The 15,000-nt window shown below is 49.6% G+C and overlaps 1 protein-coding gene across 2 annotated transcripts; it reads left to right on the top strand.

Moving 5' to 3' along the window:
- The first annotated feature begins 3,242 nt into the window (after positions 1-3,242).
- On the top strand, positions 3,243-13,413 carry LOC310953276 (uncharacterized protein). 2 transcript variants are annotated; one of them, XM_083922240.1, is made up of 5 exons: positions 3,243-3,349; positions 3,488-3,602; positions 11,443-11,651; positions 12,852-12,982; positions 13,107-13,413. In XM_083922240.1, the coding sequence occupies exons 1-5, from the start codon at positions 3,289-3,291 to the stop codon at positions 13,197-13,199; spliced, it is 609 nt and encodes a 202-aa protein (XP_083778366.1). In that variant the 5' UTR covers positions 3,243-3,288; the 3' UTR covers positions 13,200-13,413. The 2 variants fall into 2 exon arrangements, with proteins under 2 accessions (XP_083778366.1, XP_083778367.1); XM_083922241.1 differs by having other exon boundaries at positions 12,855-12,982.
- Positions 13,414-15,000: the final 1,587 nt, after the last annotated feature.

The following is a 15,000-nucleotide window of genomic DNA, read 5'->3' on the forward strand; positions in this document are numbered from 1 at the left end:
GTCCTGCAGAACTGCAGCTGCAGCTCAGGTCACAAACAGACACGGGCGCGGACGACAGCGTTCAACGTTCACAGGACGAGGATCTGGAGACAGAAGCTGCAGTTTGTTTGTTTGGTTCTGGTTCGATGTCGATGTTTAAAGGTTTTCTCTGGTGAACGGATCAGAACGAGGTTTTTCTTTGGTTCAACACCAAAACAGTCGAAAAGAAACAGATTCAACGCAAACGAGAGGAAACGAACGCTCAAAGGAAACGAACGCTCAAAGGAAACGAACGCCCAAAGGAAACGAACGCTCAAAGGAAACGAACGCTCAAAGGAAACGAACGCTCAAAGGAAACGAACGTTCAAAGGAAACGAACGCTCAAAGGAAACGAACGCTCAAAGGAAACGAACGCCCAAAGGAAACGAACGCTCAAAGGAAACGAACGCTCAAAGGAAACGAACGCTCAAAGGAAACGAACGTTCAAAGGAAACGAACGCTCAAAGGAAACGAACGCTCAAAGGAAACGAACGCTCAAAGGAAACGAACGCTCAAAGGAAACGAACGCTCAAAGGAAACGAACGCTCAAAGGAAACGCGTCGAACGCTCAAAGGAAACGAACGCTCAAAGGAAACGAACGCTCAAAGGAAACGAACGCTCAAAGGAAACGAACGCTCAAAGGAAACGCGTCGAACGCTCAAAGGAAACGAACGCTCAAAGGAAACGAACGCTCAAAGGAAACGCGTCGAACGCTCAAAGGAAACACGACGAACGTTCAAAGGAAACGAACGCTCAAAGGAAACGAACGCTCAAAGGAAACGAACGCTCAAAGGAAACACGTCGAACGCTCAAAGGAAACGAACGCTCAAAGGAAACGAACGCTCAAAGGAAACGAACGCTCAAAGGAAACGAACGTTCAAAGGAAACGAACGCTCAAAGGAAACGAACGCTCAAAGGAAACGAACGCTCAAAGGAAACGAACGCTCAAAGGAAACGAACGCTCAAAGGAAACGAACGCTCAAAGGAAACGAACGCTCAAAGGAAACGAACGCTCAAAGGAAACGAACGCTCAAAGGAAACGAACGCTCAAAGGAAACGAACGCTCAAAGGAAACGAACGCTCAAAGGAAACACGTCGAACGCTCAAAGGAAACGAACGCTCAAAGGAAACGAACGCTCAAAGGAAACGAACGCTCAAAGGAAAAGCGTCGAACGCTCAAAGGAAACGAACGTTCAAAGGAAACGAACGTTCAAAGGAAACGAACGCTCAAAGGAAACGAACGCTCAAAGGAAACGAACGCTCAAAGGAAACGAACGCTCAAAGGAAACGAACGCTCAAAGGAAACGCGTCGAACGCTCAAAGGAAACGAACGCTCAAAGGAAACGAACGTTCAAAGGAAACGAACGTTCAAAGGAAACGAACGCTCAAAGGAAACACGTCGAACGCTCAAAGGAAACGAACGCTCAAAGGAAACGAACGTTCAAAGGAAACGAACGTTCAAAGGAAACGAACGCTCAAAGGAAACGAACGCTCAAAGGAAACGAACGCTCAAAGGAAACGAACGCTCAAAGGAAACGAACGCTCAAAGGAAACGCGTCGAACGCTCAAAGGAAACGAACGCTCAAAGGAAACGAACGCTCAAAGGAAACGAACGTTCAAAGGAAACGAACGCTCAAAGGAAACGAACGCTCAAAGGAAACGCGTCGAACGCTCAAAGGAAACGAACGCTCAAAGGAAACGAACGCTCAAAGGAAACGCGTCGAACGCTCAAAGGAAACGAACGCTCAAAGGAAACGAACGTTCAAAGGAAACGAACGTTCAAAGGAAACGAACGCTCAAAGGAAACACGTCGAACGCTCAAAGGAAACGAACGCTCAAAGGAAACGAACGTTCAAAGGAAACGAACGTTCAAAGGAAACGAACGTTCAAAGGAAACGAACGCTCAAAGGAAACGAACGCTCAAAGGAAACGAACGCTCAAAGGAAACGAACGCTCAAAGGAAACACGTCGAACGCTCAAAGGAAACGAACGCTCAAAGGAAACGAACGCTCAAAGGAAACGAACGCTCAAAGGAAACACGTCGAACGCTCAAAGGAAACGAACGCTCAAAGGAAACACGTCGAACGCTCAAAGGAAACGAACGCTCAAAGGAAACGCGTCGAACGCTCGGGCTTGTTAACCGTCGGGCCCCGAAACAGGAAGAGAAGAAGAAAAAGGCACGGTGGTTCAGCGGTTAGAGCCGTGGCCCCGTGTAAAGACGCTGAAGGCCGCGGGTTCGGCGCTTTGGTGCATGCCCCCCCACCCCCCCCCCCATCCCACTTCCTGTCTGTCCTTTAAAATAAAGGCTTAAATGAATCATCTCTGAAGTCCTCGGACCACACGGACCAATCAGAGCGCAGAAGCCGGCGATGTTGATCGTTTCTGTGGTTTCCTCACGAAACTGCACAGAAGTCTGAAAAACAGGATGTGGCGCCACGCCGCGGACCCGAGAGACTGATGCCGGGCGCACGCTGGCACGCACGCACGCTGGCACCTACGCACGCACGCACGCACGCTGCCTTCACCACAGAGTTACAGGAGGACGTCTGCCTTCAGAGAGGAAACCACCTGTCAGATCAGAACCAGAACCAGAACAGATCAGAACCAGAACCAGAACAGATCAGAACCAGAACAGAACCAGAATGGAACCAGAACCAGAACAGAACCAGACCCAGAACAGAACCACAGAAATGCACCTGTATGAAAAATATAAAATGATGTTTGAGGTCTAAGTTGCGTCGTTGTATGACGCTTGTGTTCAGCTCGTTCTGTTCCAGGGACCGTCTGGTTCTGTTCACACCCACGGGTCCAACAGAGAAGAGGCCGCGACGCGTCAGAGCTTCATCTGAGCGCCTCCTGGACGCCATGATCGCTCCTCGCCGCCTCCTGGACACTGACACGGCGCCCGGTGAGGCTGAGGGAGCAGATGAATAAAGGTGCGTCGTCAGCGTATCGGGAGAGTTTCTCTGATCAAACACTTTCCACTGGATCGAACGCGTCGACACTTCCTGCTGCACAGGAAGTGCTGAGTTTGATGAAAATTCGTGAGTATTGCGTGACGAGTGTCAGTGGCAGGAAACAACATCAGGTCCGACCTCAACAGTTCCTGTTGATCAAAGGAGCTGTGTGTGTGTCGGTGTGTGTGTCGGTGTGTGTGTGTCGGTGTGTGTGTCGGTGTGTGTGTGTGTGTGTCGGTGTGTGTGTGTGTGTGTCGGTGTGTGTGTTCTGTCTCTCTTCACTGTTCTTCACAGCAGGAGCAGAGACGCTGAGATGACGGCTCACAGCTTCATCCTCTTCATCCTCGTCCACACTCACCTGAGCTTCAGCCACGGTACGACTCTTTACAGCTCTCTCACACACACACACACACACACACACACACACACACACACACACACACACACACACACACACACACACACACACACACACACACGCTAAATTAGCCTCACACCTTCTGCTTCCTCAGGTTTTCAGGTGACCCAGGCTCAGAACCGGACCGTGAACCCAGACGGCTCTGTCTCCATCAGCTGCGAACACGACGCCAACGACCTCATAGATGTCCGACTCAACGCCGTCCCACTGTACGTACGCTCACCGTGCTTTTACCTCGACCGCAGACGGACACGGGTCCTTTCCCTCTGCTTCAGAATCATTGATCATATTTAACGTTTACCTCTAATCTGTCAAGGTCGGTCAGTGGGACCACTCAATATAAACGTGTGTTAAAGTGTCCTCTAGGAGCATAAACGTGTGTTAAAGTGTCCTCTAGGGGCATAAACGTGTGCTAAAGTGTCCTCTAGGAGCATAAACGTGTGTTAAAGTGTCCTCTAGGGGCATAAACGTGTGTTAAAGTGTCCTCTAGGAGCATAAACGTGTGCTAAAGTGTCCTCTAGGAGCATAAACGTGTGCTAAAGTGTCCTCTAGGAGCATAAACGTGTGTTAAAGTGTCCTCTAGGAGCATAAACGTGTGTTAAGGTGTCCTCTAGGAGCATAAACGTGTGTTAAAGTGTCCTCTAGGAGCATAAACGTGTGTTAAAGTGTCCTCTAGGAGTATAAACGTGTGTTAAAGTGTCCTCTAGGAGCATAAACGTGTGTTAAAGTGTCCTCTAGGAGCATAAACGTGTGTTAAAGTGTCCGCTAGGAGCATAAACGTGTGCTAAAGTGTCCTCTAGGAGCATAAACGTGTGTTAAAGTGTCCTCTAGGAGCATAAACGTGTGTTAAGGTGTCCTCTAGGAGCATAAACGTGTGTTAAAGTGTCCTCTAGGAGCATAAACGTGTGTTAAAGTGTCCTCTAGGAGTATAAACGTGTGTTAAAGTGTCCTCTAGGAGCATAAACGTGTGTTAAAGTGTCCTCTAGGAGCATAAACGTGTGTTAAAGTGTCCTCTAGGAGCATAAACGTGTGTTAAAGTGTCCGCTAGGAGCATAAACGTGTGTTAAAGTGTCCTCTAGGAGCATAAACGTGTGTTAAAGTGTCCTCTAGGAGCATAAAAGTGTGTTAAAGTGTCCTCTAGGAGCATAAACGTGTGCTAAAGTGTCCTCTAGGAGCATAAATGTGTGTTAAAGTGTCCTCTAGGAGCATAAACGTGTGTTAAAGTGTCCTCTAGGAGCATAAACGTGTGCTAAAGTGTCCTCTAGGAGCATAAACGTGTGCTAAAGTGTCCTCTAGGAGCATAAACGTGTGCTAAAGTGTCCTCTAGGAGCATAAACCTGTGTTAAAGTGTCCTCTAGGAGCATAAACGTGTGTTAAAGTGTCCTCTAGGAGCATAAACGTGTGTTAAAGTGTCCTCTAGGAACATAAACGTGTGTTAAAGTGTCCTCTAGTAGCATAAACGTGTGCTAAAGTGTCCTCTAGGAGCATAAACGTGTGTTAAAGTGTCCTCTAGGAGCATAAACGTGTGTTAAAGTGTCCTCTAGGAGCATAAACGTGTGTTAAAGTGTCCTCTTGGAGCATAAACGTGTGCTAAAGTGTCCTCTAGGAGCATAAACGTGTGTGAAAGTGTCCTCTAGGAGCATAAACGTGTGTTAAAGTGTCCTCTAGGAGCATAAACGTGTGCTAAAGTGTCCTCTAGGAGCATAAGCGTGTGTTAAAGTGTCCTCTAGGAGCATAAACGTGTGCTAAAGTGTCCTCTAGGAGCATAAACGTGTGTTAAAGTGTCCTCTAGGAGCATAAACGTGTGCTAAAGTGTCCTCTAGGAGCATAAACGTGTGTTAAAGTGTCCTCTAGGAGCATAAACGTGTGCTAAAGTGTCCTCTAGGAGCATAAGCGTGTGTTAAAGTGTCCTCTAGGAGCATAAACGTGTGCTAAAGTGTCCTCTAGGAGCATAAACGTGTGTTAAAGTGTCCTCTAGGAGCATAAGCGTGTGTTAAAGTGTCCTCTAGGAGCATAAACGTGTGTTAAAGTGTCCTCTAGGAGCATAAACGTGTGCTAAAGTGTCCTCTAGGAGCATAAACGTGTGCTAAAGTGTCCTCTAGGAGCATAAATGTGTGTTAAAGTGTCCTCTAGGAGCATAAACGTGTGTTAAAGTGTCCTCTAGGAGCATAAACGTGTGCTAAAGTGTCCTCTAGGAGCATAAACGTGTGCTAAAGTGTCCTCTAGGAGCATAAATGTGTGTTAAAGTGTCCTCTAGGAGCATAAACGTGTGCTAAAGTGTCCTCTAGGAGCATAAACGTGTGCTAAAGTGTCCTCTAGGAGCATAAACGTGTGTTAAAGTGTCCTCTAGGAACATAAACGTGTGTTAAAGTGTCCTCTAGGAGCCTAAACGTGTGTTAAAGTGTCCTCTAGGAACATAAACGTGTGCTAAAGTGTCCTCTAGGAGCATAAACGTGTGTTAAAGTGTCCTCTAGGAGCATAAACGTGTGCTAAAGTGTCCTCTAGGAGCATAAACGTGTGTAAAAGTGTCCTCTAGGAGCATAAACGTGTGTTAAAGTGTCCTCTAGGAGCATAAATGTGTGTTAAAGTGTCCTCTAGGAGCATAAACGTGTGCTAAAGTGTCCTCTAGGAGCATAAACGTGTGTTAAAGTGTCCTCTAGGAACATAAACGTGTGTTAAAGTGTCCTCTAGTAGCATAAACGTGTGCTAAAGTGTCCTCTAGGAGCATAAACGTGTGTTAAAGTGTCCTCTAGGAGCATAAACGTGTGTTAAAGTGTCCTCTAGGAGCATAAACGTGTGTTAAAGTGTCCACTAGGAGCATAAACGTGTGTTAAAGTGTCCTCTAGGAGCATAAACTTGTGCTAAAGTGTCCTCTAGGAGCATAAACGTGTGCTAAAGTGTCCTCTAGGAGCATAAACGTGTGCTAAAGTGTCCTCTAGGAGCATAAACGTGTGCTAAAGTGTCCTCTAGGAGCATAAACCTGTGTTAAAGTGTCCTCTAGGAGCATAAACGTGTGTTAAAGTGTCCTCTAGGAGCCTAAACGTGTGTTAAAGTGTCCTCTAGGAGCATAAACGTGTGTTAAAGTGTCCTCTAGGAGCATAAACGTGTGTTAAAGTGTCCTCTAGTAGCATAAACGTGTGCTAAAGTGTCCTCTAGGAGCATAAACGTGTGTTAAAGTGTCCTCTAGGAACATAAACGTGTGTTAAAGTGTCCACTAGGAGCATAAACGTGTGTTAAAGTGTCCTCTAGGAGCATAAACGTGTGCTAAAGTGTCCACTAGGAGCATAAACGTGTGTTAAAGTGTCCTCTAGGAGCATAAACGTGTGTTAAAGTGTCCTCTAGGAGCATAAACGTGTGTTAAAGTGTCCTCTAGGAGCATAAACGTGTGTTAAAGTGTCCTCTAGGAGCATAAACGTGTGCTAAAGTGTCCTCTAGGAGCATAAACGTGTGTTAAAGTGTCCTCTAGGAGCATAAACGTGTGCTAAAGTGTCCTCTAGGAGCATAAACGTGTGTTAAAGTGTCCTCTAGGAGCATAAACGTGTGTTAAAGTGTCCTCTAGGGGCATAAACGTGTGTTAAAGTGTCCTCTAGGAGCATAAACGTGTGTTAAAGTGTCCTCTAGGAGCATAAACGTGTGTTAAAGTGTCCTCTAGGAGCATAAACGTGTGCTAAAGTGTCCTCTAGGAGCATAAACGTGTGTTGAAGTGTCCTCTAGGAGCATAAACGTGTGCTAAAGTGTCCTCTAGGAGCATAAACGTGTGTTAAAGTGTCCTCTAGGAGCATAAACGTGTGCTAAAGTGTCCTCTAGGAGCATAAACGTGTGTTAAAGTGTCCTCTAGGAGCATAAACGTGTGTTAAAGTGTCCTCTAGGAGCATAAACGTGTGTTAAAGTGTCCTCTAGGAGCATAAACATGTGTTAAAGTGTCCTCTAGGAGCATAAACGTGTGTTAAAGTGTTTCCTTAGGAGCATAAACGTGTGTTAAAGTGTCCTCTAGGAGCATAAACGTGTGTTAAAGTGTCCTCTAGGAGCATAAACGTGTGCTAAAGTGTCCTCTAGGAGCATAAACGTGTGTTAAAGTGTCCTCTAGGAGCCTAAACGTGTGTTAAAGTGTCCTCTAGGTGCATAAACGTGTGTTAAAGTGTCCTCTAGGAGCCTAAACGTGTGTTAAAGTGTCCTCTAGGAGCATAAACGTGTGTTAAAGTGTCCTCTAGGAGCATAAACGTGTGTTAAAGTGTCCTCTAGGAGCATAAACGTGTGTTAAAGTGTCCTCTAGGAGCATAAACGTGTGTTAAAGTGTCCTCTAGGAGCATAAACGTGTGTTAAAGTGTCCTCTAGGAGCATAAACGTGTGCTAAAGTGTCCTCTAGGAGCATAAACGTGTGTTAAAGTGTCCTCTAGGAGCATAAACGTGTGTTAAAGTGTCCTCTAGGAGCATAAACGTGTGTTAAAGTGTCCTCTAGGAGCATAAACGTGTGCTAAAGTGTCCTCTAGGAGCATAAACGTGTGTTAAAGTGTCCTCTAGGAGCATAAACGTGTGTTAAAGTGTCCTCTAGGAGCATAAACGTGTGTTAAAGTGTCCTCTAGGAGCATAAACGTGTGCTAAAGTGTCCTCTAGGAGCATAAACGTGTGCTAAAGTGTCCTCTAGGAGCATAAACGTGTGCTAAAGTGTCCTCTAGGAGCATAAACGTGTGCTAAAGTGTCCTCTAGGAGCATAAACGTGTGTTAAAGTGTCCTCTAGGAGCATAAACGTGTGCTAAAGTATCCTCTAGGAGCATAAACGTGTGTTAAAGTGTCCTCTAGGAGCATAAACGTGTGCTAAAGTGTCCTCTAGGAGCATAAACGTGTGTTAAAGTGTCCTCTAGGAGCATAAACGTGTGCTAAAGTGTCCTCTAGGAGCATAAACGTGTGTTAAAGTGTCCTCTAGGAGCATAAACGTGTGTTAAAGTGTCCTCTAGGAGCATAAACGTGTGTTAAAGTGTCCTCTAGGAGCATAAACGTGTGTTAAAGTGTTTCCTTTGGAGCATAAACATGTGTTAAAGTGTCCTCTAGGAGCATAAACGTGTGTTAAAGTATCCTCTAGGAGCATAAACGTGTGCTAAAGTGTCCTCTAGGAGCATAAACGTGTGTTAAAGTGTCCTCTAGGAGCCTAAACGTGTGTTAAAGTGTCCTCTAGGAGCATAAACGTGTGTTAAAGTGTCCTCTAGGAGCATAAACGTGTGTTAAAGTGTCCTCTAGGAGCATAAACGTGTGTTAAAGTGTCCTCTAGGAGCATAAACGTGTGTTAAAGTGTCCTCTAGGAGCATAAACGTGTGTTAAAGTGTCCTCTAGGAGCATAAACGTGTGCTAAAGTGTCCTCTAGGAGCATAAACGTGTGTTAAAGTGTCCTCTAGGAGCATAAACGTGTGTTAAAGTGTCCTCTAGGAGCATAAACGTGTGTTAAAGTGTCCTCTAGGAGCATAAACGTGTGTTAAAGTGTCCTCTAGGAGCATAAACGTGTGCTAAAGTGTCCTCTAGGAGCATAAACGTGTGTTAAAGTGTCCTCTAGGAGCATAAACGTGTGTTAAAGTGTCCTCTAGGAGCATAAACGTGTGCTAAAGTCTCCTCTAGGAGCATAAACGTGTGTTAAAGTGTCCTCTAGGAGCATAAACGTGTGCTAAAGTGTCCTCTAGGAGCATAAACGTGTGCTAAAGTGTCCTCTAGGAGCATAAACGTGTGTTAAAGTGTCCTCTAGGAGCATAAACGTGTGTTAAAGTGTCCTCTAGGAGCATAAACGTGTGCTAAAGTGTCCTCTAGGAGCATAAACGTGTGTTAAAGTGTCCTCTAGGAGCATAAACGTGTGTTAAAGTGTCCTCTAGGAGCATAAACGTGTGTTAAAGTGTCCTCTAGGAGCATAAACATGTGTTAAAGTGTCCTCTAGGAGCATAAACGTGTGTTAAAGTGTTTCCTTAGGAGCATAAACGTGTGTTAAAGTGTCCTCTAGGAGCATAAACGTGTGTTAAAGTGTCCTCTAGGAGCATAAACGTGTGCTAAAGTGTCCTCTAGGAGCATAAACGTGTGTTAAAGTGTCCTCTAGGAGCCTAAACGTGTGTTAAAGTGTCCTCTAGGAGCATAAACGTGTGTTAAAGTGTCCTCTAGGAGCATAAACGTGTGTTAAAGTGTCCTCTAGGAGCATAAACGTGTGTTAAAGTGTCCTCTAGGAGCATAAACGTGTGCTAAAGTGTCCTCTAGGAGCATAAACGTGTGTTAAAGTGTCCTCTAGGAGCATAAACGTGTGTTAAAGTGTCCTCTAGGAGCATAAACGTGTGTTAAAGTGTCCTCTAGGAGCATAAACGTGTGTTAAAGTGTCCTCTAGGAGCATAAACGTGTGCTAAAGTGTCCTCTAGGAGCATAAACGTGTGTTAAAGTGTCCTCTAGGAGCATAAACGTGTGTTAAAGTGTCCTCTAGGAGCATAAACGTGTGCTAAAGTCTCCTCTAGGAGCATAAACGTGTGTTAAAGTGTCCTCTAGGAGCATAAACGTGTGTTAAAGTGTCCTCTAGGAGCATAAACGTGTGTTAAAGTGTCCTCTAGGAGCATAAACGTGTGCTAAAGTGTCCTCTAGGAGCATAAACGTGTGCTAAAGTGTCCTCTAGGAGCATAAACGTGTGCTAAAGTGTCCTCTAGGAGCATAAACGTGTGTTAAAGTGTCCTCTAGGAGCATAAACGTGTGCTAAAGTATCCTCTAGGAGCATAAACGTGTGTTAAAGTGTCCTCTAGGAGCATAAACGTGTGCTAAAGTGTCCTCTAGGAGCATAAACGTGTGTTAAAGTGTCCTCTAGGAGCATAAACGTGTGCTAAAGTGTCCTCTAGGAGCATAAACGTGTATTAAAGTGTCCTCTAGGAGCATAAACGTGTGTTAAAGTGTCCTCTAGGAGCATAAACGTGTGTTAAAGTGTCCTCTAGGAGCATAAACGTGTGTTAAAGTGTTTCCTTTGGAGCATAAACGTGTGTTAAAGTGTCCTCTAGGAGCATAAACGTGTGTTAAAGTATCCTCTAGGAGCATAAACGTGTGCTAAAGTGTCCTCTAGGAGCATAAACGTGTGCTAAAGTGTCCTCTAGGAGCATAAACGTGTGTTAAAGTGTCCTCTAGGAGCATAAACGTGTGCTAAAGTGTCCTCTAGGAGCATAAACGTGTGTTAAAGTGTCCTCTAGGAGCCTAAACGTGTGTTAAAGTGTCCTCTAGGAGCATAAACGTGTGTTAAAGTGTCCTCTAGGAGCATAAACGTGTGTTAAAGTGTCCTCTAGGAGCATAAACGTGTGCTAAAGTGTCCTCTAGGAGCATAAACGTGTGTTAAAGTGTCCTCTAGGAGCATAAACGTGTGTTAAAGTGTCCTCTAGGAGCATAAACGTGTGTTAAAGTGTCCTCTAGGAGCATAAACGTGTGTTAAAGTGTCCTCTAGGAGCATAAACGTGTGTTAAAGTGTCCTCTAGGAGCATAAACGTGTGCTAAAGTGTCCTCTAGGAGCATAAACGTGTGTTAAAGTGTCCTCTAGGAGCATAAACGTGTGTTAAAGTGTCCTCTAGGAGCATAAACGTGTGCTAAAGTCTCCTCTAGGAGCATAAACGTGTGTTAAAGTGTCCTCTAGGAGCATAAACGTGTGTTAAAGTGTCCTCTAGGAGCATAAACGTGTGCTAAAGTGTCCTCTAGGAGCATAAACGTGTGTTAAAGTGTCCTCTAGGAGCATAAACGTGTGTTAAAGTGTCCTCTAGGAGCACAAACGTGTGTTAAAGTGTCCTCTAGGAGCATAAACATGTGCTAAAGTGTCCTCTAGGAGCATAAACGTGTGCTAAAGTGTCCTCTAGGAGCATAAACGTGTGCTAAAGTGTCCTCTAGGAGCATAAACGTGTGTTAAAGTGTCCTCTAGGAGCATAAACGTGTGTTAAAGTGTCCTCTAGGAGCATAAACGTGTGTTAAAGTGTCCTCTAGGAGCACAAACGTGTGTTAAAGTGTCCTCTAGGAGCATAAACATGTGCTAAAGTGTCCTCTGTGTCCTCTGTGTCCGTGTGTCAGGGCGGGCGGGCGCTCTCCCCTCTGTCAGAGAGGACAGAGGGACTGCAGGGACGTCGTCATGTATCAGCAGAACAACAACAAGTGGCTCTTCGTCCTCCTGAACGTGGGCGCGGACGCCACGAGGCTGACGTACGAGTGTGAGGTCACGGCGAGGCAGGGCGACCTCCACGTGACCAGGACCGGAGCGCCCACCAGCCTGCTGCTACCAGGTCCTGCCCCACACCTGATCCAGGACCAGGCTGCTGCTGCCAGGTCCTGCCTCACACCTGATCCAGGACCAGCCTGCTGCTACCAGGTCCTGCCTCACACCTGATCCAGGACCAGCCTGCTGCTGCCTGGTCCTGCCTCACAGCTGATCCAGGACCAGCCTGCTGCTGCCAGGTCCTGCCTCACACCTGATCCAGGACCAGGCTGCTGCTGCCTGGTCCTGCCTCACAGCTGATCCAGGACCAGGCTGCTGCTGCCAGGTCCTGCCTCACAGCTGATCCAGGACCAGCCTGCTGCTGCCAGGTCCTGCCTCACACCTGATCCAGGACCAGCCTGCTGCTGCTGCCTGGTCCTGCCTCACAGCTGATCCAGGACCAGGCTGCTGCTACCAGGTCCTGCCTCACACCTGATCCAGGACCTGGCTGCTGCTGCCTGGTCCTGCCTCACAGCTGATCCAGGACCAGGCTGCTGCTGCCGGGTCCTGCCTCACACCTGATCCAGGACCAGCCTGCTGCTACCAGGTCCTGCCTCACACCTGATCCAGGACCCGGCTGCTGCTGCCTGGTCCTGCCTCACACCTGATCCAGGACCAGCATGCTGCTGCTGCCTGGTCCTGCCTCACAGCTGATCCAGGACCAGGCTGCTGCTGCTGCCTGGTCCTGCCTCACAGCTGATCCAGGACCAGCCTGCTGCTGCCAGGTCCTGCCTCACAGCTGATCCAGGACCAGCCTGCTGCTGCTGCCAGGTCCTGCCTCACACCTGATCCAGGACCCGGCTGCTGCTGCCTGGTCCTGGATCACACCTGATCCAGGACCAGCCTGCTGCTGCCAGGTCCTGCCTCACAGCTGATCCAGGACCAGCCTGCTGCTGCTGCCAGGTCCTGCCTCGCACCTGATCCAGGACCAGGCTGCTGCTGCCAGGTCCTGCCTCACACCTGATCCAGGACCAGGCTGCTGCTGCCTGGTCCTGCCTCACACCTGATCCAGGACCAGCCTGCTGCTGCCTGGTCCTGCCTCACACCTGATCCAGGACCAGGCTGCTGCTGCCTGGTCCTGCCTCACACCTGATCCAGGACCCGGCTGCTGCTGCCTGGTCCTGCCTCACACCTGATCCAGGACCAGCCTGCTGCTGCCTGGTCCTGGATCAGTAACATAAATATTATTTTATTAAAATGAGGAACAAACAGGAAACCGTGTGTTTAGCAGGTCAAAGGGAGCCCCGCCCCCCCACACAGGCCACGCCCCCTCCTCCGCTCAGGTGGATTCTGATTGGTCTGCTGGCTCTGATGTTCCTGTACAGCTGTGTCATCACTTCCTGCTACGTCACACTGAAGGTGTGTGTGTGTGTGTGTGTGTGTGTGTGTGTGTGTGTGTGTGTGTGTGTGTGTGTGTGTGTGTGTGTGTGTGTGTGTGTGTGTGTGTGTGTGTAAATCAAACCCCTGTGTTTGTGTGTTTCAGTGCAGAGAGCTTGATCCTGAGAGCTCCACTTATGTGGTCATGAGGAAAGCTCCACCTCTGGACCCTGACCCCTCCTCCACCTCTGGACCCTGACCCCTCCTCCACCCCTGTACCCTGACTCTTCCTCCACCCCTGGACCCTGACTCTTCCTCCACCCCTGGACCCTGACTCCTCCTCCACCCCTGGGCCCTGACCCCTCCTCCACCCCTGGACCCTGACTCTTCCTCCACCCCTGGACCCTGACCCCTCCTCCCCCCCTGGACCCTGACCCCTCCTCCACCTCTGGACCCTGACTCCTCCTCCACCTCTGGACCCTGACCCCTCCTCCACCCCTGGACCCTGACCCCTCCTCCACCCCTGGACCCTGACCCCTCCTCTACCTCTGGACCCTGACTCCTCCTCCACCTCTGGACCCTGACTCCCCCTCCCCCCCTGGACCCTGACCCCTCCTCATCCTCTGGACCCTGACTCCTCCTCCACCTCTGGACCCTGACCCCTCCTCCACCTCTGGACCCTGACCCCTCCTCCCCCCCTGGACCCTGACCCCTCCTCCACCTCTGGACCCTGACTCTTCCTCCACCCCTGGACCCTGACTCCCCCTCCACCCCTGGACCCTGACTCCCCCTCCACCTCTGGACCCTGACCCCTCCTCCACCTCTGGACCCTGACTCCCCCTCCACCCCTGGACCCTGACCCCTCCTCCACCCCTGGACCCTGACTCCTCCTCCACCCCTGGACCCTGACTCCCCCTCCACCCCTGGACCCTGACTCCCCCTCCACCCCTGGACCCTGACCCCTCCTCCACCTCTGGACCCTGACTCCTCCTCCACCCCTGGACCCTGACTCCCCCTCCACCCCTGGACCCTGACCCCTCCTCATCCTCTGGACCCTGACTCCTCCTCCACCCCTGGACCCTGACTCCTCCTCCACCCCTGGACCCTGACTCCCCCTCCACCCCTGGACCCTGACCCCTCCTCATCCTCTGGACCCTGACTCCTCCTCCACCTCTGGACCCTGACTCCTCCTCCACCCCTGGACCCTGACTCTTCCTCCACCCCTGGACCCTGACTCTTCCTCCACCCCTGGACCCTGACTCCCCCTCCACCCCTGGACCCTGACCCCTCCTCCACCTCTGGACCCTGACTCTTCCTCCCCCCCTGGACCCTGACTCTTCCTCCCCCCCTGGACCCTGACTCTTCCTCCACCTCTGGACCCTGACTCTTCCTCCGCCTCTGGACCCTGACTCCTCCTCCACCCCTGGACCCTGACTCCTCCTCCACCCCTGGACCCTGACTCTTCCTCCGCCTCTGGACCCTGACTCCTCCTCCACCCCTGGACCCTGACTCCTCCTCCACCTCTGGACCCTGACTCCTCCTCCACCCCTGGACCCTGACCCCTCCTCCACCCCTAGACCCTGACCCCTCCTCCACCTCTGGACCCTGACTCCTCCTCCACCCCTGGACCCTGACCCCTCCTCCACCCCTAGACCCTGACCCCTCCTCCACCTCTGGACCCTGACTCCTCCTCCACCTCTGGACCCTGACTCCTCCTCCACCCCTGGACCCTGACCCCTCCTCCACCCCTAGACCCTGACCCCTCCTCCACCTCTGGACCCTGACTCCCCCTCCACCCCTGGACCCTGACCCCTCCTCCACCTCTGGACCCTGACTCCCCCTCCACCTCTGGACCCTGACTCCTCCTCCACCTCTGGACCCTGACTCCCCCTCCACCCCTGGACCCTGTTCTCCTCACATGTGTCGTCCTTTGTGCTCGTTTATGATGTAAAGTTTGAAGTCGATCATCTTCAGAAATATAAAATCCTCATAAAGAAGCTTTGGTTGAATCTTTTATTTTTCTCATCTCGTCGACACGAAGCAGAGAAACAGAGCAGAGT

The sequence above is a fragment of the Echiichthys vipera genome (genome assembly GCF_963691815.1).
Source record: "Echiichthys vipera genome assembly, chromosome: 10".
Lineage (NCBI taxonomy): Eukaryota > Metazoa > Chordata > Actinopteri > Perciformes > Trachinidae > Echiichthys > Echiichthys vipera.